A 22,071-nucleotide genomic window follows, 5' to 3' on the forward strand; every position below is an offset into this window, starting at 1 on the left:
CATTTTAAAATACTAACGGAAAGAGATGTTTGCAGATTGTATAAAGTCACCTTTCGTTGTTTCTAATTATTAATAGCTTGTATTAAAATTTCCAGTGCCTTTGTCTTTCCTCAAAATTAAATCAATATAAAAGCAGTTTCTCACTTCCCACACACTTCTTACCATTTCAGTTAGAAAACTGTAATACGTAGGGTTTATCTTGCTGCACAAAAAGAACATGTTTCAATTACTTAGATCAGTTGAGTTGGCAAGGTGTAGCGGTGAGGTATGGTCAGGGTGCAGGCCTGGATATAGGATATATAGTCTGTTGGACGTTTTTTTAAGGTTAGAGGATGGTCAGACAATGTGGTTCTAGCTATACCTAAACCATTTAGCAGGTCAAATAGGTATAGTTCTCTTGCGAGATCTGCCACCATAGCTATTTAATTGTGCTTCTTTATTTTATTCTTTCGTAATTGAGTTTGCCCACTTCATAGAATTTTGTTGTTGACTAGTCCATTCAGTAAGCGTTCTTATTTGAAGTGTTTTGGTATGTGTAGCTATTGTAGGGACAGATCTGGCATGGTTTGAGCTCTTTGTTCCTGTCATGGTCATTTGGAGCCGTGATACATTGTGTTGCACCTTTAGGGATTCGTGTAAATTTTCTATAGTGCACTGTCACCGTAAGTTGCAGGTCAAGTGAAGCTGGAAAAGTTGTTCTTGAAGACAAGTCAGTATAAACACAAGTTAACACTGAATAGTTAAAAATAAGGCTTTCTGAGCTGTTACATATTTCAGAGGACATGCAGTCCAAAACACCCGACAGTGGGAGTTTGGCGGCACAGATGGGACCTTAGCTTCTTGCGTAAAAATATTGATTTTTCTCCTTTGTGTTATGCCAAAGAAATCAGCCTGTCATTCAACACGCAGTAGTCTGTTGTGCCAATTTAGGAGCATGGATTCTGAATTTATATGGAAGGGATTGCATAAGATAGATAGGTAGCCTTCCAAGGACAGTCCCCCACTATAAAAGTATAGCTGAAGTAGATCACATCTAGATATTGGAACTTAGTGGTAGATTTTGTGGCTTTTCTCACTCTAATTCAGTTATACCGCCCGTAGTACCCTTAGATGGAAAAGAAAATTAACTTTAGATAAAATTTACTCAACTTTGCTCAATTTTGTGTATGCAAATCCAAATCCTTAGTTATTTAAATAATGCTTTTTGTCACATAATGCTCTGTCAGCAATAATTCTGGTAAAAAATAGATCTTATTTGTAAAAAGTAACCTGATAAAGCTGTATAAAATAGTAAAATAAAATGCAATATACCAAGTATTTTCTTAAAAATGCATAAGTATTTTTTAGCATGTATTTTGTATTTCACTGAAGATGATGGCTGTAATAGAGGTTTATGGTGGATTTTGTTTTTTGTTTCTAAATAGCAATGCACCGATGTTCATATGGTTAGTGACAGTGATGGAGATGATTTTGAAGATGCTACAGAGTTTGGAGTTGATGATGGAGAAATGTTTGGAGTAGCATCATCTGCCTTGAGGAAATCGCCAATGAGTAAGAGTTGAAAGCTAATTGACAATTAACTGGTAGTAATAAAGCACTAGTGGATGCAGCGAGGTATGACGAGTCTGCACAGAAAAAAACAGGAAAGTTTTTCTATAGGACCATTAGAATTATTTGAGTCTCGTGTATGATGGGTGTGTTAAATAAGAGTACTGGAAACGTAACTGAGAACAATGAACATATCTTCCCATGGAGGAAGCTTCTTCGTAACCCCATGATTTTAGGTTCTAGTTGAAGGAGGGTGATTTAGTGCTGAGAAATGGTGATCTGTAACCAAATGTACTTGTAGAAACCTAGATTTTCCTGTTTCGAAAATTCTACAGATTTTAGTTTTAGCATCTTGTGGTGATAAATATTTTTAGATATATACATTTAACAAGTTTCTTAGTGATTATTTGTCCTTGAATTATGAAAAGAATCAAGCAGGAACAGTCAATTACTTCCTATGCGCTATTCGATATATACTCTATTTTTTTAGGCTTGCCTTGATGTTATTATTACCTAAAAAGTTTTTGACAGCAAAGTTATGTCACTGTGATGGCATGTGAAACTTTTTAACATTATGTTTAGGAAGTTTAAAATAATAATACTAATAAAAAAAGTAACTAGAAATATTGTGGGTCAAGCCTTTCAAGCCAGTCCTTTCATTTTAATATATTAATGTAAGTCCAGAGTGTTAACTCTGAACAAGTGATATATCACATTACACTGGACCTGAGGATTTTACTGTTTGGAAAGCCTGAATATATTCATGAGAGTGTCTGGAAATTCCATGTCTTTCCAAAGGTTCATAGTCTTTCATGAAATTTATATGGTCTCTTGGTAACCACTTCAGTAAGCTGTAAACATAAAAAATCCATGAAGCAAAGTGAATGCGCATATTAAAATCTGTTTCCATAAGGTTGTATTTAATTTATTTAATTTTTTTTTAGTGCCAGAAAATGCTGAAAATGAAGGAGATGCCTTATTACAATTTACAGCAGAGTTTTCTTCAAGGTAAGCTCAGCCTTACAACTGTGCAATTCCTGTTAGAAACTAAGTTAAATTTAGTAAATAATGAAAATAAAAATAAACCAAATGTACATATTTTCTTTTATAAGGATACACATTTAGACATCCTTATCTAATTTATTTTAAGCTTAACTTTGTTGGATCTATTTCTGAAATAGCATATTTCTCAGTCCATTTTAGAGTGACAGATTCTTGCCTTATTTAATTTGCTACTAATTAATATTGTTAATTATGTAGGAGTCCAGAAGAATGATAAAGAATCTGATTATGTATACTAATTTTAATTTGGTATTCAGGAACAAAAAGGCTGAAGTTGATTAATATAGAAAAATATATACAGAGTTGCAATAAGAGCTTTCACAAAAATGAAATGGTTGGATCAATCATTGCTTTTTAAAAATAAAATGCTGCTTTTTGTTTAACTTCATACCATTGGATCTTACACTGTTAAACGCTTACCTCATTTAATCAGAAAGGTAGAAGCTGCATAATGTACTACAAACTAATGCAAAGTTTACGTGCCTTCTGTTTTCACCCCTGTATAAGGAAATGTACTTTTTGTATATAAATGAAATGCATTCATGTGTAATACAATACACTTTAGTTAACCTTTAAAAATATAGTAAAAGGAAGAAATACATTATTATTGAAAAGTATATATATTTAGAAATTAAGGTGTCTATGTTTGTAAAAAGTTTTTATGGTAAAATTTGTAATGTAGCAATTAGTTACTTTAAGCTTTTGAATGCTGAGGGACAGATTTGCTTTAAAGGAGAGAGCAGAAATATTTAGAAATGTAGTACTTTATCTTTTAAGTATTTAGCCAATGTGTTTTATTAACAGCATACATGAAGAGGTAGAATAATGAAATTACTACTTTAGTATTTTTTTATTAATTGAAATTTTTATCTCAAATAGATACGGTGACTGCCATCCTGTTTATTTTATTGGATCATTAGAGGCTGCTTTTCAAGAAGCCTTCTATGGGAAAGCTAGAGATGTAAGTGTGTATTAAAGTTACTTCATTTAATTTAGGGGAAAAATGGAAATCACTACACGTTTTATCATTGTTTTAAAAAGGTAAACTACATTTTGGAGTTATGTATATTATTTGTGAATAATTATATGGTTGATTGACCAAAATGCTTACTCTTATTGTTGTTGAAATTACAGTGAATAATGCATGCTTTCTAATTATTCAGACTGTACTTTTTAAGTCCTGTAGTGATTGGTAACTATGGGGGCAGGTTTTTTTTTCTCTCTCTCTCTCTCTTTTTTTTTTTTTTTTTTTTTTTTTTTTTAATTCTCCTCCCTTTTCTTCCTGAAATAATCGTGTCCTAGCCCTACTTAACACTGGCTGGGAATGGTTGACAAGTTCAACATTGCATGTTGGTAACTCCTTTGAAGGATGGCTAATGAAATTGTAAATTTATATTTAAAGGTGTCTGAAATACAGTCCTTTCTTTCTTTCATTCGTTCTTTCTTTTTTTTTTTTTTCTTCATTTGTATAGCCTTTATCTGCCAAGTAAATTCCAGTACTGAAGTTTAGTTATTTAGGTTTCCTGTCCATCCAACCAGACATCTCAAGTTTCTGTTATTCCGTGCACAGTTGTAAAATCAGTATTTTAATAAAATTAGAATGGGAATAGTTTATTTAAGTTCTGGTGACTTGAATTCACTAAGGAGAAACCCAAAGCCTTGCATAATCAATCATAGACAAAGCTGAAACACAAACAAAGTTATGCTGTTTAAATTTATTTTTGGTTGTCTCGATAGATATTTAATTTTAAAATGAAGAATTTTGTGGCTTCCTGTAGTTATTCATACTGGAAGGAATAGCTATGTTGTGCTAGAGGATGTTATGATCAGTATGCTATGAATCTACACTGTGTAGCTTAAGTGAATGCTAACTTGACATGTTGTGGACACAATTTTCTTACACTCTAAATTTAGTGAATATTTTATGACTGTATATGAATTTCAGGGCATAAATGTACACAGAATAATTCACTGGCAAAGTATAAATTTATAGCTCATTCAAGTGGAACAGTGTATGTTTCAAAGAAATAAAATGATGAAGTCAACTTGAAAAGTTTTTCTGTTAAAAAGTTCACTGTGTCATTCCATCAGAAATGGTTGACACCATCACTGTAATGGAAGAGAGCCCATTAGGAGCTTTCATAAATACAGTTTTATACCTCTAAATCTGATATTAATGCAGTATAGTTGTTTCATTTTTTTAATACTCCAGGTACTTCATATACTACTTGCATGGCACATCTGAAATCCACATGACCTTGTATTTCTAATATTTTTTGATGTATTTGGACTAGATCTTCATCAGGATAAAGTAATACAATTAAGAAAAGTGTTATTTTTATGACTTCTTCCTTTAAATATTTTTTGGAAAAATTGCCATAATTTTTAGAAGCCCTTATGCCTCCCAGCTGCCCTATGAAATGTCATTCTTTTGATTATAACATTCTGATATAAAGCAAAGGTATGATAAGGGATAGAAGCCATTTATTTTTATTATGTTTTCCCTGTTACAAACAAGTTTTTTCAGAACCACCTCCCAGAATTCCTAAGTGAGGAAAGGGATACATTATTTTATATTTTTATAACTTCATTTCATAAAATAGTTGAATAAGTATATCAGTATAAGGAAAAAGCTTAACAGAAAACTGCAACCTGACTGTCTTCTAATTTATACTATGGAGGGCACTTAATTTTACCAGGGCAACAGATGAGCTTCAGGCACCAGCATTCTTCACTTGAAGTGAGAAATTGAGTTCCAAGAGTAAATAAAAACAAGATTGAAGGTTTAAATCCTCTGCTAGGCTTTTTGAACTTATATACTCATTAAATGTTTATTGGAGTGGTGGGATTACGAAGGATTTGGGTAGCTTCATCAACTGGTATATACTTAATCACTAAGTAAAACACTACATTTGATAGAGTGTTTCTCACGATGCCACACTCAATCCATCTTAATGAAAACCACTTCAAACTGATTTAATTTGAGAGCACTTGGCAGCAAGAGTGCTCAGAGATCTTAGCCTTTTCTTGACAAAATCTCAATGCTGTCCAGAGCAGAAGGTGCAATCGACAGTTCAGGTCCAGTTAGACAGCCATCAGCTGTGTTTTTAATCTGTATAGTGGATACTTTCTCCTTCCAAAATAGCCCATTACATATGAACTTGAAGCCTTTTTTCAGAAACACATTAGTTTGGGTTATTTTAAGAAAATCAATTTATGTCAGAACATATATTTTAAACACAGATTTTAACATATAAAATATATGTCAGAACATGTATTTTGAACATAGATATATTTCTTTTGCAGAAAATAAATGTTTTTCTGTTAAATCTTAACTTTTTTTTTTCACTCATTGGAAATGAAGTTAATTCATAGCTGCATAAGAAAATGTTATTTGAAAAAGAAACACCTTTTAGAAAGGTTAGGTGTTTGTCTGTTTACCTGTATTTTGTTTAGGTTTTTATCATAGCTCTTTATTTTGAGTCATTAGAGTTAAGGTTAACACAAATGATGGGTATCTTGCTTAAGAGCAAGTGCTACCATGACAATGCCAGTTCTAGGCAGAGAGATGGGTTAAGGTTAAATATAGCTCTACTTTATAACATGTACATACCTTTGACACAAAAATGCAGATATAGACAAGCCAAGATACAGAGTTTTGCCTTTAACAACTGATGTCCTTGGTCCTTGTGAACGAAATCCCCAATTACCTCTTGCAGCATGATGGTTCAGAGCATTCTGTGTTAATTTCTAAGGCTTACTGTGTATCTGTAACACAAGAAAATATTTTCATTATTAATTTGTAATTGGGTCAGGAAGGGAATGAAGGACAAAGATCTATTAAAATAACTTATTTTGTGAAATTATTTCTCTATTTATTGTGCCCATTTGAAAGAAACATTTTGCTATCATACTAGTTTATGAAGAACAAGCTTACTCTTGCTCAAGCACCATCGTAAAAATAGCTAGAACAGATGCCAGAGATGAAATCTTATAATGCACATTTTTAAATAAGATGTTTGCAGGAGGTTTCTTTCCAACTGAATGCAGTTTATGGGTGCCTTATGCTTTGAAACATCAGGGGGTTTATCCTAACTTAGGGTGGTATTGCTTAATCTCTATATTGAATTTCTGTAAGCTATTTCCTTGAGTAATACTAGAGTATTTTCTTTTATTGGAGTTTGTTTACCTTTTTATCTTACAGGTGGTTGCTACTCTTTTATTACGAGAAAGGGATAAAGGCATCTGCTTTACCTTTTCAGTAGCTCTTATGTTTTTATACCTCTGTCAGATCACCTCCTGCTCCTCTCTCAACCTTTCTGTCCACTGACTTCTAATAAATATGTGAAACATCTCTCTTAGCACAGATTGGTATTGTCACCTCAATATATACTCCTGCATGCTGAAAATGAGCCATGTTGTTCTTCTCTCTGAATTCTGTCTTTTAGGTTCAATTTCCTGGCAAAACCATTGCTTTCACATATGGGTACTTAATTTCCTGAATACCTAGAAGAAAGTATGCTCTTTCTGTGATTTAGCATGATCAAATAAAACCTTTTTTTTGTTCCTTTTTTTTTTTTTTTCCTGTTTTTCTTTTCAGGTGGTAGCTTTAGTATTCCTTCATACAGGGTTTTCCGTTGTATAATTTTTATCTGCATAATGCAGAAAACTGTGCCTCATTATTATTCCAGCTAATTCAGTTCATACTGACCTTTTGGGTCCTTGAAGTACCCTCTCCTGAGGTAGTCTATGCCAAGGGTGCACCAGCCTGTGGGAAAATTGAACAAGACTGTTAAAGACTACACTGAGTGCAATGGCTGTAGGACAGCTTTTTGGTTTAGCCCTTGTCTTTCCTAGATGAAAGATTCTCCCCAGCGAATGCCTTCTTAGGCCCAATGAATGAGTTTCTGCAAAGTGTAGTAAGTTTGGCATATGGGTGAAGAAGGGACCTGTTCCAGAACAGTGGGTAATTACTAATTAGAGGAAAGTCTAGGCAGGTGGCCGGTGAGGGAAGGGAGTTCTGTCATGTCAGGTGGGATTGAATGTATTCTTGTGTATATTCCCTAAATACTGTGGAGCAGTGTGGAGTACAGCTTCACCACCACCCTTTACTTTGACTCTTGGCACATTTCAAATCAAATCAAATCACTCCTGCTATGATTTATGAGGGGTTTGAGTGTATGGCATGTGGTGGGCGTGTTTTGAAAATTATTTTTCAGTTGAGCTGTGTGGGAATCTTAGAGGTTAAGTGACTACTTAACAGATTATAATTTGGTGTCCATAACCAGAATGCCAGTCTACACAGTCTGGTTGTAGAGGACAGCTAGAGAAGTGTAAAGCTAGGTACCCAGGAAGAGTAAAGCAGCTGCAGTAGCGTAGATTTCAGTACATAAATTCCAGTTAAGCCCCATGTTAGTCACCTACATTTACTTTCCAGTCTTGCCTGATGCATTTGTTGGCAGTTCTGTACTTTCATCCTTAAATTGATTTTGAAATAGATAATTACCATTTAGAAATTTTTGCTACAACATATCAGCTCAGTAGTCTCATCGTGTCCCTACACACCCTTTATTCTGCTTCATCATTCATATGGGAAAGGTTAGTCTTGGGTATGGATGTATCTTCAGCGGTCTCTGTACTTGATATTAAACACTGAAAGTTTACTGAAATTGTCTGCCACACTCAACATTTTCTCCTCTTTTGAAGCTTATCTGAGTTCGGTTTTAATTACTGGTTATTTGTTGCACTATGTAAGATATCACTACAAGTTCAATTGATTGAAATAGAGATACAACAGTATAATAGGATCAAATAGCTGGAACATGAAAGTATTTTAAATCAAACTTAAAATAAAGCACACCTTCACATGGGAGAGTGGTTAACCATTTGAACAGCTTTTCCTGTTTCGTCTGGATTCTCTTTCACTGAAGGTTTTACTGAAATATGTAAAATAATTAACGTTGGAACTAATTTAGAGATGTCCTATGCCATGTGTAATACAAAAGACCAGATCAGGAGATTGATCTCCTAATGATCAGGGATCATCTCAGTCTCACTTAGGATCTTACAGGATCCAATTCAGATCTTTTTCTACAGCACTAGAAGCTGGTTACTGCCCCTTGTTTATGTCTTTGGTATCTGTGTCCTTTCTTTTGACTGGTGCAAGGGGAATTTGCTTATCTTTAGCAAGTTCTGTTCTGTTATTTGTAATATACAGGAAAGGCTTCCTATGAATCTCTGTCTGCCCTATTCCTGCTTTGATCCTTTTTCAAAGTGGACTAAATACTAATGCATATCACCTTGGTGTGTTGCAGAGGGTTTACATTCTGCTTAGGAAAAAAGACTGCACATGATAAAGTAGTTTTGCTCAAGGAAGCTGATCATACGATCTCCAGGATCACTTTAGATAGGTGGATCAGATTGTGCACATCAAAGGCTTAAAGATGTGCAAAAGTGTCCCTTTGTTCCTTTAAATTAGCTTTTACTATGTAAAACCTGGAGGAAGAATGAAGATCATTAGCCTACCAACTTGAAAGAACATTCAAGTCTCTAGCACAAGTTATGTAGTGAATGTTTTTCTCAATCATTACTTGAACTTGTAAAGCTGAGATTCAGAAATAGACATCCAGGTCTGTGGTTTTGCAACCCTTGTGACTTTATTGCTTTTCATATTCGTATTCTTCTGTGCTATCTGAAAGTTACTCATGTTTTAGGAACTGGCTGAGAAGCTTTGATAATGCATTACTCTCTCAGCGATGATCCAATTAGTCTCTCAATCTCATGAAGATATGTGTTTCATTCTGCCACAGGGACAACTTGGCCTTCATTTCAGTGTCCCTCTGCAGCCTGTGTTTCTCTCCAGGGTGCCACATGCCACACATGTTCCATTAACAGATCAAAATCAGGCAGGAAGGGGCTGCAGCACTTCCCAGCAAATTACATGGTGGTGGGTCTGGGGCACAGGAGCAGGGGCAAGGCCAACTGCGTCTTGTGCACAGTCTGATGGCAACAGAAGTTGTAGAAAAAAATGCTTGAGATCTGGATGTGTTTTCTTCTTTTAAAGTATTTAGATAAATAAGATGCAGAAAATGGTTAGTGCCTCTTCCTGATGTCCCATTTTCCTTTAAATAAAATGTAACCTGGAGCTTAGAGCTAAAGCATTTAGGACCTTAAGTGTTGCTGATAATGAGGAGGCTTAGATTCATCATGTTTGTAAATCCTGTCCCCTTCTGAAAATTCTAGTACATGACTGCGTGGTTTTCATCATCATCATCCTCTGAAAAATACATCCCTAGATGGCTTAAATTCTTAGAAGCCCATCAGACAGATATTCAGTACTTAGAACCTTTTCAGTATGCCATACCTGGGGACTAACAAAAGTTCTTCTCATTGGATTTTTTTCTTGGTTAAAATTTTGTGCTAAGTATATAACCCTGAAATCATTATGTTTTTGAGACATCCAACACAGAACAGACTGGTGTTACATTAATAGTCTTCTTTTATGAAAGTCAAGACTGTTCAAGAGTTTAGTAAGCCTATTTTATTTATATTGACTAAAAAGTTCCCCATATTAGTCATCATAGAATCCTAGAATTTACTCTGATTTTTTTCAAAAGTCTAGAAATAACAAAAAAAAGGCACTTAATACAATATATACTACCACGTGTTAATAATAACAATAATAACAATAATAACAATAACAACAACAAAACTCACCTCCCCAAAACAGCTTCAAGCCTTTTGCAATAGCACATTTTTCCAAGCAAAAAATATTCTTGCCTTCTATAAAGATTTTTCAAAATGATGTTTCAGCACTTTGTCCTGTTACCACTTTTCATTGTTCTTGCAATATGTCTATGCCCAGCCTTAATATTTTGGACAAACTGGCAGACACAAATATAGTCTGTATATATGGTGCTTAGTCCTTGCCTAGCAAGATTTGTTGATGCAACAAAAATTACATTCACTTGTAAAGCAGCTCAATGTAAACATCTATTGTGTATGTGCCTGTTTTGTTTACTAAAATTTGTCTGTAAATCTTTAAGCCTAAAACTGTACATATTTTGAAACATTCAGTTGTATGGAATCTCATATTTAACAGTTTCATGGGGTTGTTTCTTTGGAACTAAAAGTGTTTCTCAAGAGCCTTTTTTTTCTACTCGCTCCCCGTGAAAAGAGGAGAGCAAAGCCATCCGCTTACCACAAAGCAGTGCCACCACAAAGGAAAGATTAAGGGTTTAGAGAGAGGTCAATGTGGGTTTTTCTCTAACTAAACACTTTCCTAAAGTTTCCTTGTGGAAAAAATAATGAAGTCATCTCAGAGTTTTTAAAGAATTTTTATTTCTTTTTCACCGTCTGCATTCGCTTGTCTTCTCAGCATGGATGTTTAATCTTTCTAGGCTTTGTGAATTGGTCCAAATGAATAAGTGGTGAGCTGTCTCTCTAGGAGCTAGAGGCTTATTCTAAGGCCCTAATCACTGAGTAAACACATCTTTGCCCTCCCTCTCTTACAAGTGCTATATAATAGTCGAGATTCTAGCACAGTAACCTGGATATTGCAGGGATCGACACTTTGAAATGCAGAATGGCTGATCCTCAAAAACAGACAGTGCCTGATCTTCCCCTGCCTCTTTCTTCTTTTTAAATTAAATATCACCACAGAAATGCTGTTTTATTGCTTGATATTGTGCATTAGTGCCCTGGATTTTCAAGTTTAGTTTCAGTCAACATTGTTGCCTGCACTTATATGGATCTCTGCATGTTGGGCTTATTAATGGCCCTTTCTGGCACATGTGTACTTGGTTCTGAAGAACATTTAAATTAAATTAGTCAAACATTAATGCAAATTACTAATCCCTTTCCCAAAGTCTAATGTTCAAATGTATTATTCTTTTTATAAACAGTCATTAGGTTTTATCCAAAGCAAGTATTTGAGGTTATAGCCATACAGGTTTTTTAAAAAGCAAATTTGTCTCAAAATTGCATCCCATGTCTTGCTATATCAATGCACCTCAGTATCTAGCATTCAGTCTTAGGTCTAATGAAGAGATTTTAAATGACTTTTATTTAAAAGTCTGAAAATACCTCTTACTGTATTGTCTAAGGAAACAAGTAGAACATTGTAAGTTTCTGAATGGTGTTTATAATTTCTTAAATATTTCATATAGGATCATTGTCCTGTAATAGCTTATAGTTTTCCTGTATTTTTCACAGTCTGCTCTCTTTGTGTACACACAGACTCACTTTCCAGAATGTGGTCTGAAAGTGTCATGGGGACACACAGCAGAGCTGTATGCTGCTGACAGTGAACTTCAAATATTACTTGATTGGATTTCAGAAAAACACAGCAAAGATTATCTGGTTTTAAGAGACCACTAATACCATCTCCAGCATCTAGTCTTTGCTACCAGGGCAGCTACGATGTGATGTATCAAAACTCACGAATGTAAAGTAGGATTCACAGTTCACTCATTTGATCTGTTTCCCATGTCCAGAGGGCATGACTTATGAATAGCAGCTGCGGTCCCTTGGTTTGTTCAGCCCCAAGCAGAGCAGGCTGAGGGGAGGCCTCATGGCGGCCTGCAGCTCCCTCACGGGGGGAGCGGAGGGGCAGGCGCTGAGCTCTGCTCTCTGGGGACAGCGACAGGACCCGAGGGCACGGCATGGAGCTGGGACAGGGGAGGGTCAGGCTGGGGTTTAGGAAGAGATTCTTCACCCAGAGGGTGGTCAGCAGCCTGTCGTAGCTCAAGAAGAGTTTGGACAATGCCCTCAGACAGCTGGTTTGGTTTTGGGCTGGTCCTGTGTGGGGCCAGGAGTTGTATTCCATGATCCTTGTGGGCCCAACTCCTTCCAACTTGGGATATCCTATGATTCTGTGATTTCCATACCACATCCCTTGCACTTGTGTCTTACACATTTGTAGTGCTGGGACGGCCACCTTTCTTCTCAGCTCTACAAGAGATTCAGCCAGCTGGGCTGGCACATGGCCTTTTCATCAGCTGCACATTGACTTATGAAGTAGGTGAGAGGCTGATGTGCTGGGGGCCTCCCCACACCATACGACTGGATGGAGAGCTGCCAAAACATTCAGCATGTAGCATCACAGGCTTTGGGACAGTGGGCAGCTGTACTCTTTCTTACTCAATTTTCTCTTTTGTTTAGCTACAGATGGGATGGTGATAATGCGCTGTCATTTTTTAAGGTTGCGTTTAATTGTATTTGTTTGGAAATCGTAGACACTGTTGTATTAATTGGTGTGTTCCTTGCTCAGGGAATTTTTCTAAATGTTATCTTTTTTTTTGTTTTTTTTGGCAGGCTGCCCAATAAAGTTCACACATTTTTTAAGCTAAGTCTATAAATAGCTTTTGATTTTACATTGAAACGTTATTATTTTCATGTTCTAAGGATATCACATCATATTTTGGTACCCAATATAAAATTGCAAGGAAGAGTTGAAAAAACATTGTAGATTTAGAGGGATGGACCCTTTGCCTTGAAATCTATTGTTTTTTTCTTGTGTGCACACTTTGAGGTAGTTGGCACCTTCAATAAACACCATTGGTGTACTAATGCACAAACATGCAACCATAATTTAAAATTACTAAATAGACTGAGGAAATGTTCACTGGTGAATCTTTTTTTCATGTCTTTTCAGAGAAAGCTTCTTGCTATCTACCTCCACCATGACGAAAGCGTACTAACCAACGTTTTCTGCTCACAAATGCTGTGTGCTGAATCTATTGTCTCATATCTGAGTCAGAACTTCATAACCTGGGCGTGGGACATGACAAAAGAAGCAAACAGAGCAAGGTAAGACTCTTGGCACTGTGAATTGAGTAACTTTTCCTTCAAAGAAGAGCTTATCTCTGTGTATCAAATGTTTTGTTGCTAGATATTTATTTGAAGTAAAAACTTGCTTGTTCATAACTAATCAATGAAGCTGTGCTGGCAGATGCTTACTGGGAATCGAACCCTCCACATTTTCATTACAAATTCACTTCTTATTCCTGCATAGGAAAAATAGTTCAATAATTGAGTTCCTTTTTTCCTTTTAGAGTTTATTTTGCAAACATAGCTCTAGAGCTATGTCTCCTCTTAATATTTCTTTACTAGAAGTGGACAAGAGAGAACAGAACAATCATTTCGTCTAATAATGCACTTTTAAAATGACATGTTACATAGGAATTCCTCACTCAACTTCCTGCATTTGTCATTGGATGAATCTGTGGTTGTGCATGTAGTTCAAATTACTCTAGAGAACTGTTAAAGATTATGAAAAAAAGCAAAAGAGGGGGAGAGAGAGAAAGGAAAAAGAAACATCTAGGTTCTTTCATGGGACCAAATACATAGACGGGAAACTTGCTTAAGTCTTTTGGTATTGCCATTCATTGGCAGTAAGGAGCCTCCTCCTTTTCTTTTATCCCACAACTTGGTGTAGAAGGAAACACTATTTCTAAACCATCTGTAGTGGCTAAGTTCAGTTGACTACCTGCTGTTCTATTGTTTGGTTTTCTATTTAATTCTCTAGTTTCTTTTATTTTACAATGACAAAAAATTGCAGTGTAGTTTCTTTTGAAAAAGTGTGTTTGAGGTTTTTTTATGACTGACGATCAACAGCCATGTAATTGCTTTGTTGTGTTTTACTAAAGAAATCTATTAAGTAGCACAACTTTGATACACTAGTAATAAGAGTTTGCAGGTTACAGAGACACCTGTGGTGACCAAAGCGACAGAAGCTGCTTATTAGAAAGAGCCTGTACAGCTGTGTCCTATTAACTCCTTATGACACTTCTTAAAACACAAAATAAAGGGCTTGTTTAAGGCTTTATAGCTATTCTCAATGAACCTAGTCACTGATTGTGCAGTATGATAGGGTTTTTAAGCCTTCATTTTTTGCTTTCTATTAACAACAACAAAGAAACTGTCATATTAACAGTGAGGTCAAAAAATAGTAAGGGGTAAACAAGGCATGCTGGCTCAAATTAGAATAATTTCTCATTTGTGTTTAGTGTCACATCCTGCTCCTTAAACTGTGATTTCTTCAGAGGGGGCATGGTGCTTCCTTCCCTCTTTGGAAAGTATCAGTGCACTGTAGGCATTCCCATAAATAAATATGCAGTACCTCTTTATATGACACAACAATAGTGTTCTTGGAGTATTCTGTTCCCCTACAAACGCAGTTGCATGTAGCTTTTTGTTTGAATAGTGAGAAAACAACAGAAGGAGCTGTTTTTTGCATTCTAGTGTGGCCCAATAACTTATTTGTGCTGTTAGAGATGCATTAGTGAAAAAGGTGACATGGGAAGGTAGAACAATCGGGCACACTTTATTTACTCTAATCAGTAGGGACCCTCAGTTTCAGTAGTAAAAGACAGGTTTTCAGTACTGTAGATGACATGAGTGATTTAAAATAGATAGAAATACTTTGTCATATAAGCAAAAAAATATATATAAATCTTGGACGTTCTGCTTTTTCTTACCCTTTGCTGTCTTCTTTCTGAAATCTATGGATGAAATATACGTCTGTTCTGAAAGCAGTTTTATTGCTAGCTTCTGCTTTTCTCATTAACAAAATGGGGGTCTATCTTGAACGCTTTAGAAACAGCTCCTAAATCTTTGTTTCCTCATTTCGCGTCTGATACAAAATATGATTTCTTCATATCAGTGTCTGGTAGTAGTGATGTTGACTGTTCTGGCCCTACCTTTTGGGCTGAGCGTACAGCTGGAGCAGCTCACCAGCTGTGTTGGGCCATCATATGGGCTAAGCAGTTCCTTAAGTATAGGGAAAGGTAGGCAGGAGGGCCAGACACGAACAGCTGTAGTTCTGGCATCTTCATACTTCAAAGAGTTGACTTAATACCATTATTGTAATATAATGGTGTGTGTGTGTGTATATATGTACACAAGCACATGCATAAGTATTTTTATTAATTCATTAATATATATTAATGTGATTCATGTATTTACATCCAGGACATGTATATAATGAATATACATAAATACATATATGCCTACACATACACACATACTCTTATGCTTGTACACACAGCATCTACAAACATAGATTACACATAATATTAACAGATTTCCAAAGTACCTAATGTTTGCCAAGCAAAGCAATGCCAAAACCATAAAACAGTGCCTCAGATGTCTGTAGCAGCTTTTCAGCTTTTGGTATCTTTGCCCTTGGGTGCTGTATTTCAAGGTGTTGCCAACTTTTCTCAGCTATGATGACAGGTACTTGTTAGTTTTAATAGTTTTAATGTTCAAATGATAGTTTTTCATTTTGCTTAAGCTTAGGAAAGAGTTAATTGACCAAAGTGCTTCTCAGCAGCAGGTTGTCTTCACCTGCAATTTCCGTCACCAAGTAATTAGCCATATTCACAGTTGCTGACCCTTAATACTAACCTACTGAATGATGCATGCCTGGATGAAGACCAGTTGACCATATTACTCTAGCTCCCCAATCCTATTTGATCCTTCAGCAAATATATTGCAGGTGTGGGGTCTGTGAGTGCTGGACTTGGTGAGTTAATTTACCACTGCCTCCGAAGGAGTGACCATAGATTCTGTATATGTTGCTTGCAAAACTGCTGGACTTGTTCTTTGGGCATCAAATCCTTAGCAGGTTTCACAGAACAGTGTGAAAACCTTATCTATTGTATTTTGCAATATTTTATTTAATTTACTTTAATAGCAATACAGTGCCAGTCCATAAAAACAGGTCAAAAGTCTAATTAATGTTTTAAAAATAAAGGCTCTCAAACACCAGGCGAGTTTGTCATTTTCTGTATGGTTTGTTTTGAGGAGGAAGAGGAAAGAAGGTGAGGAGGGAACCCTTCTGTTCCATGATTACATCCCACCCGCTCATTTTCTCCTTTTCTCCTTTGCTTTTGATTTTAGTGGCGGTCTTAACAGAATGTCAAGATCAATTTGCAGCATGGTTTAACTCAAGGTTTGCATTCTGCCAGCAGCAATTGTCCTAACGAACAATGCCGTGTGTTCTTGTAACTTCAGAAGCTTTTAGAAGGCTCATGGCAAGGGCAGCATCTAATGACTTTATTAGTGTAGGGTTTCAAAATGGGCTCAGTAATTGTTCACATCTCTTTGTCATCTAGTCATAATTACTGCATAGTATTGTTCAGGGTTGCACTTGTGAATAGTTTCCTAATAGCACTGAAATGAAGGAAAAAGGAAAAGGATAAAAGGTGATTGTCTCTTTAGATAGAGAACAAAACAGCCTGTATATAGATGATGGTTAAACTGTTTATTATACACCCACCAGAAAAGGTAAACTGTCCTTGTTTAAATATTTATATACTCAAGGTAATGTTAGTAATCTAAAAATGTCCAAATTTGGAAATTAATCTGGAATAAAAACCAGTATAGAATGCATTTTAATTTCATTGTGATTAATAAGATATGGATGTCTCTGATATTCAACTATAAATAGAAAGTAGTCTCTCTTGATCTGATGAAGGCTTTCAGTGTGGCATTTTATGTGCCTGTGAAAAAGCTTCAAGGTCATCTGAAAAAAAAATTAAAACTGCAGGAATTAACTATGGATACATTTGTACGCATATATTTTAAGTTCCCACTGTAAAAAAAATACTCCTAGAGCAAATGCTATTCCGTTGTACTCACAGTACAGCATGGTTTATTATGCTTGTTGAACAGAAAACAGGAAGGAATAAAGCTCTGTAGTGTCCTGTACAGAAGTGAAGGTGGAAAAGGTACTCCAGGTGTATTTGTTGGCCTGCTTTGAGGAAGAAGTCATTCACAGGTCTGTTTAAATGGAGGAATCCAGAACTGCACCAGGGAGGTCTACTGCCAGGTAGAACTGAAGCTGGAGAGAAATTTAGCTGCCTCTATGAGAGTGTTTAAATCAACCTTCAGAAGAAATCACTGAGCTGGCAGAGTCAGAATCATTTGTACTAAAATACAGCTGAAAGGCATGACTGAGTCTCCTTGGTACTGCAGGGTGCCTGATGGGGACAAAGCCTTTTGCAGAAGTGCAGGTGTCTGTCCTCTTTAGGGTAAGATGACTCTGCTTTGACCTTTCCACTCTCCTTTTTGTTACCATTCTGACTTTGGTCTCGGAGAGCTGCAGATAACAACATTTAGTCCATACCTGGCCAGAAGGCTCAGCTCTACCTGCATCATTCTGGCTGATGGTTGCCAGATCTGACCTTTGGAGTGAGGGAGAATATCAGCATCTCTCCATAACTAGTTCCAGTAGTTGGTTTTCACTGCCTTTAAGCAGTTCTCACTAATGCTTAACCCAAGTTTCTCTTGCATCAATCGATGACTATTGTATCTTGATCTACCCAGTAGACAATAAGGTATACTGTTACTTTCTGCTGCTGTGTTCTTAGTACTTAAAAAGCTCCATTGTGTTTTCCTGCAATTTTCTTCTAACACTAAGCAACCCTGATTCCTTCAGCATTTCCTTGTATCTTGTCCTCTTCAGGTGTTTGTTATTGCAAACAGTATTATATGGTCCTCTTGTAATAGGTCCGTATCTTTACTCATATACTGTACCTAAAACTGCCTTCTCAATAATAAGTACAGAAAGAAGATTATTTCATGTTAAGCAAACCATGCTTCTGATTACTTACCCCAATATGTCATCGGCACGTCATGAATTTTCTTCTTCCCTTACTGCTTGATTCTTACCCTGCAGTTGTGCAGCTGTTTCTTCTCAGAGACTTTCACTGACTTTGTTGAATTGTCAGCTTGTTTCTCTGATTTGTGAAGATTATTCCAAATTCTTATACTGATTTCCAGTGTGCTTGTACCTTCTCCCACTTTACTACCATCTGTAAAGTAGCTAAACTACTTCAGTAGTTTGTTAGTAAATCTACTAGCAATTTTAGATATTCCTTAGCAAATCATGTTACGTGTCTGTCTTGTACGACAGACAATGATCAAAACTACCGCTGAAAGGCAAGTGCATCTTTTGTTTTCCATTTTAAGCACAGTATTTGAGCAAGCAGTTCAGGTATGTTTTATTTATACTTTTACCAGTAATTTTGTCTGGTGTCAGTGATATCTGAAAGGATGGATTAATGAGTTTCTAGATAGATGTATTTTAGACTGAATAGGGTTATAAAGTATTTACCTAATCTGTTTGAACCTGGAAGGATGAAATTAGATCTTCCATGTTTTATGAAGAGTAAGATAATCCACTCATCTAGGCTTTACTCTTGCATAAAGAACAAGTGGATAAAATCATGTTTCTTACATCTGAATCCCTGGATATTTAGCGTGTGGATACCAAAGAGGATATCTACATCATTTGAGTCTAACTGCTTTATAAATTTTTAGACAATACCTTGTGTCTGTTGCTCATCATCCCTTGTGTTTGAGTCAACAGATATGACCCTACTAATGTGGGTAATACATTAACTCAGTATTATGAAAACTATAGATAGCAGGCTTATTTAAATATACCATTTTGTGACCTCAACTTTACTTTTTTAAAATGTAAATACCTAATATAAAAATATTATTTTTACATTAACATTTTAATGAGTCTTATATTGACTTTGCACAGTATATAATTTTTATTAAAAATAATTGGGAACATTGCATATTTAATAGTCATCATTGTTTTCTTCACGCTCAAGAGAGGAGTCAAATTTTTCACAGCCATTTCTAAAGTTTTGAAGCTTCTAAAAAGTAAGGTTAACCTTGGGAAGTATCTAGCCATAAATAAATCACACTTTTTCCACCCAGAGTCATCCAGATTGTGGACTGAGCATCAGTTCAGACTGAAAGGGAATAAATATTCCATCTCACTTGTGCCCCTCTTAGGGACTGTGCACTGGGGATGTTCTTAGCCTACTCAGTGGTTTACACCAAAATATTAAGGAACATTTAAATTTTTCTAAAGTATTTATCATCATAGCTTTTTTGTTTGTATGTTCTTATTCCTGGTTTGGTAAGGAGGGACCATGTGTAATCATGGATCCCAACTTGACTGCAGTAGATCCTGTCCATATGAATAATAAAGATGCAAAGGAACATCATACATGAGCAGGATGTACATAAAGGAACAATGAAATAATACCAGTCATTTTAATGATTCCTATGAAATACTACTCAATTTACACTACCAAAAAGCTCCATTATATTCATATGTTTTTATGTTTTCTAGATAAGTATGTATTTTGTAGCGTAAAAAGGTCTTATAGAGATCAGAAGGTTCCTAGAGACCAAAACATCTTGAGGTCTGAAATAACACTTGTCATGATCAGCACTTGGGCCAAAGGTGACCCCTTTTATTGATAAAAATTAAAAGCTGCCTGTTCTTACAGAAAACATTATCGCTACACCCAAGCATTTGCAAAGCTCTGTACAACATATCCAAGATCGAGCTACTATAGACCATGGACTTCAGATGTAACGAATATTCCCTTTGTTTTTGAAGCACAATAATATTTTTATACTCGTTTCAGTAGATTTTTAAAGTAGTTGTTTTTCCGTAATTTTCATATTAGAAGCTTTTTAAAAGAAATATTAAATAAATAGCATTTAATGCTATAGTTACAAGAAAAAGTAGTGCCAGACATATATTTCAATATAATGTGTTGTTTATTAGCTGTGAGGGAACATTAGTATGATTTTCTTGTCTGGGAAAGTAGCTTGTATAGAGTGTGCAACAAACATGATAGCTCTTCTTACTGGGTATCACAGAGTGCACGTGGAGGGATAACTGCTGTGCAGTTATCAGCAACCCCCAAAATGAACATCTGCATTTCACCAGAATAATTTTTCCTGTGTGTTGCTTTTAATTAAGGAGCGAGCTATATCTAAGAATTAATACAATTTTGAACCATGTTTAAAAAGTTGAGATAAGTTTGTAATATTTTTTAGGGTTTGCTTTTGTATTTGTATTTGTCAAGCCATGATCAGGGACTGTGTTTATTTTGTAACTTTAATAACTGTGGATTTCGTGAAAAGTGAGTCATGAAAGAAGTAAAGACATGATGCTGTCTGACAAAATTATTACTTTGTGATGACTTACTCTGTAACTTTAAAAAAAAATCTGTAAGATTTTTTAAACGGATTTTTCCTTTGTAAAATGCTTTTTGCCTTTTTCATACTTTTTTCTCCATGAATATTTTTATAATTTAAAAATAAAAGGACTAGTAGGGTGCCATTTGCCCTCCCTTTCTGGCAGTGTTCCTCTATTTCCACTTTTGGTTGGAGATCACAGTAATCCAGCGTGTTGTGGAAAACAGTTCTCCCCAGAGTGACATCTGGCTCTTTGATGAGCTCCACGGGCAGTTTTCTTGGCAGCTCTGGAGATGCCACTAAAGGATCTGGCACACTTCTATTTAGATGGAAATAAGAAAATCCCTTGTAAGTGATGTACGCATTTGGTTATGCCACCAAATTGTTTTGGTCCCATTCACATACTTCTGAAGACAGTAAATGCTAGCGTGAAGATTTTTTTGTCAGATACGGAAGCAAGTAAAAAGGTCTGGAAATCCACAATCGGGAAAGGCTGAGAAAGGAAGGAAAAAAAGGCAAAATCAGTTGCAAAATCTATTAAAAGGCATGAGGAAAAACTGAATGGGGATTGTGAATGAAAATTCAATTCCTACCCATCTAGTAAAACGAAAGGAAGAGATGTTATGAGAAATTGCTAAGCACTCACATACCACTGCCCTGGCTAAGAGCACGTATGTGAGGGAGTGATTGCTGGTGAACAGGAGTTACGCGGTGCAGGTATTGGAGATTGCTGGCGGTATCTCTTTATTCAGTGGGACATCGTTGAACTACCTTCACATTTTTATTGGCCTTACTATATTTTAGTTCAACAGACACACGGGGTCTTATTCAATTGCAAAAGAGCAGGATCTAGTTTGAGGAACCACGTTAGTGAGAAGCTTTTTGAGGACAATTGCTCGTCTCTGAAGATGCACGTTGTTGCCAGCTGATTATTCATCCCCCACGAACATCCTCACCATGGCTGCCAGTGCTGTAATGTGGACATCCTTTATTCAGGGTTGGAAGAGCTGGGAGGGAACCAGCTCTTGTTGTTTCCCACGCAACCCCCAAAACAGAGAAAGGTTGCCTAACGGCAGCAGTGGCAAATGTGTGCCATTCAGATCAGGATTGGCTCCTGCTTCTCTTGTAACTGGCCCTGTCCTTGCAAGCTGAGCAAATTGCAGCAGCAGTGGAGGAAGGTGGAGATTTGTACAAGCAGGGTGGATGGTGCCATGGGCTTTGAGAAGCTGCCCCAAGAAAAAATCATGAGAGACGTTGTTGGCATCTGGCACGTGTTCTGCTTTTACTCAACCAGGAAATGTGTGCATCCTTCTGACAGTCTGGCACAAGATGTCATCTTCAGAAGCCAGTAAGTTGAAACCTATACGTTTCCCAGCCTTGATTTTACAGGACCTCTAAGTGTCATAATTTGTTAGGTTGAGATTTTCCTAAGGCAGGAAGTTC

At 36.2% G+C, this 22,071-nt stretch overlaps 1 protein-coding gene across 1 annotated transcript in view; it reads left to right on the forward strand.

The window, feature by feature from the left end:
- The window catches only part of FAF1 (Fas associated factor 1), a 159,308-nt gene that overhangs the window by 99,947 nt on the left and 37,290 nt on the right, over positions 1-22,071 (forward strand). The window contains exons 10-13 of the mRNA XM_068690190.1: positions 1,425-1,551; positions 2,493-2,556; positions 3,490-3,571; positions 13,265-13,419. Of these exons, the coding sequence (XP_068546291.1) occupies positions 1,425-1,551; positions 2,493-2,556; positions 3,490-3,571; positions 13,265-13,419 (428 nt within the window). The remainder of the gene's footprint in view (positions 1-1,424; positions 1,552-2,492; positions 2,557-3,489; positions 3,572-13,264; positions 13,420-22,071) is intronic.

The sequence above is a fragment of the Anas acuta genome, chromosome 8 (genome assembly GCF_963932015.1).
Source record: "Anas acuta chromosome 8, bAnaAcu1.1, whole genome shotgun sequence".
Classification (NCBI taxonomy): Eukaryota; Metazoa; Chordata; class Aves; order Anseriformes; family Anatidae; genus Anas; species Anas acuta.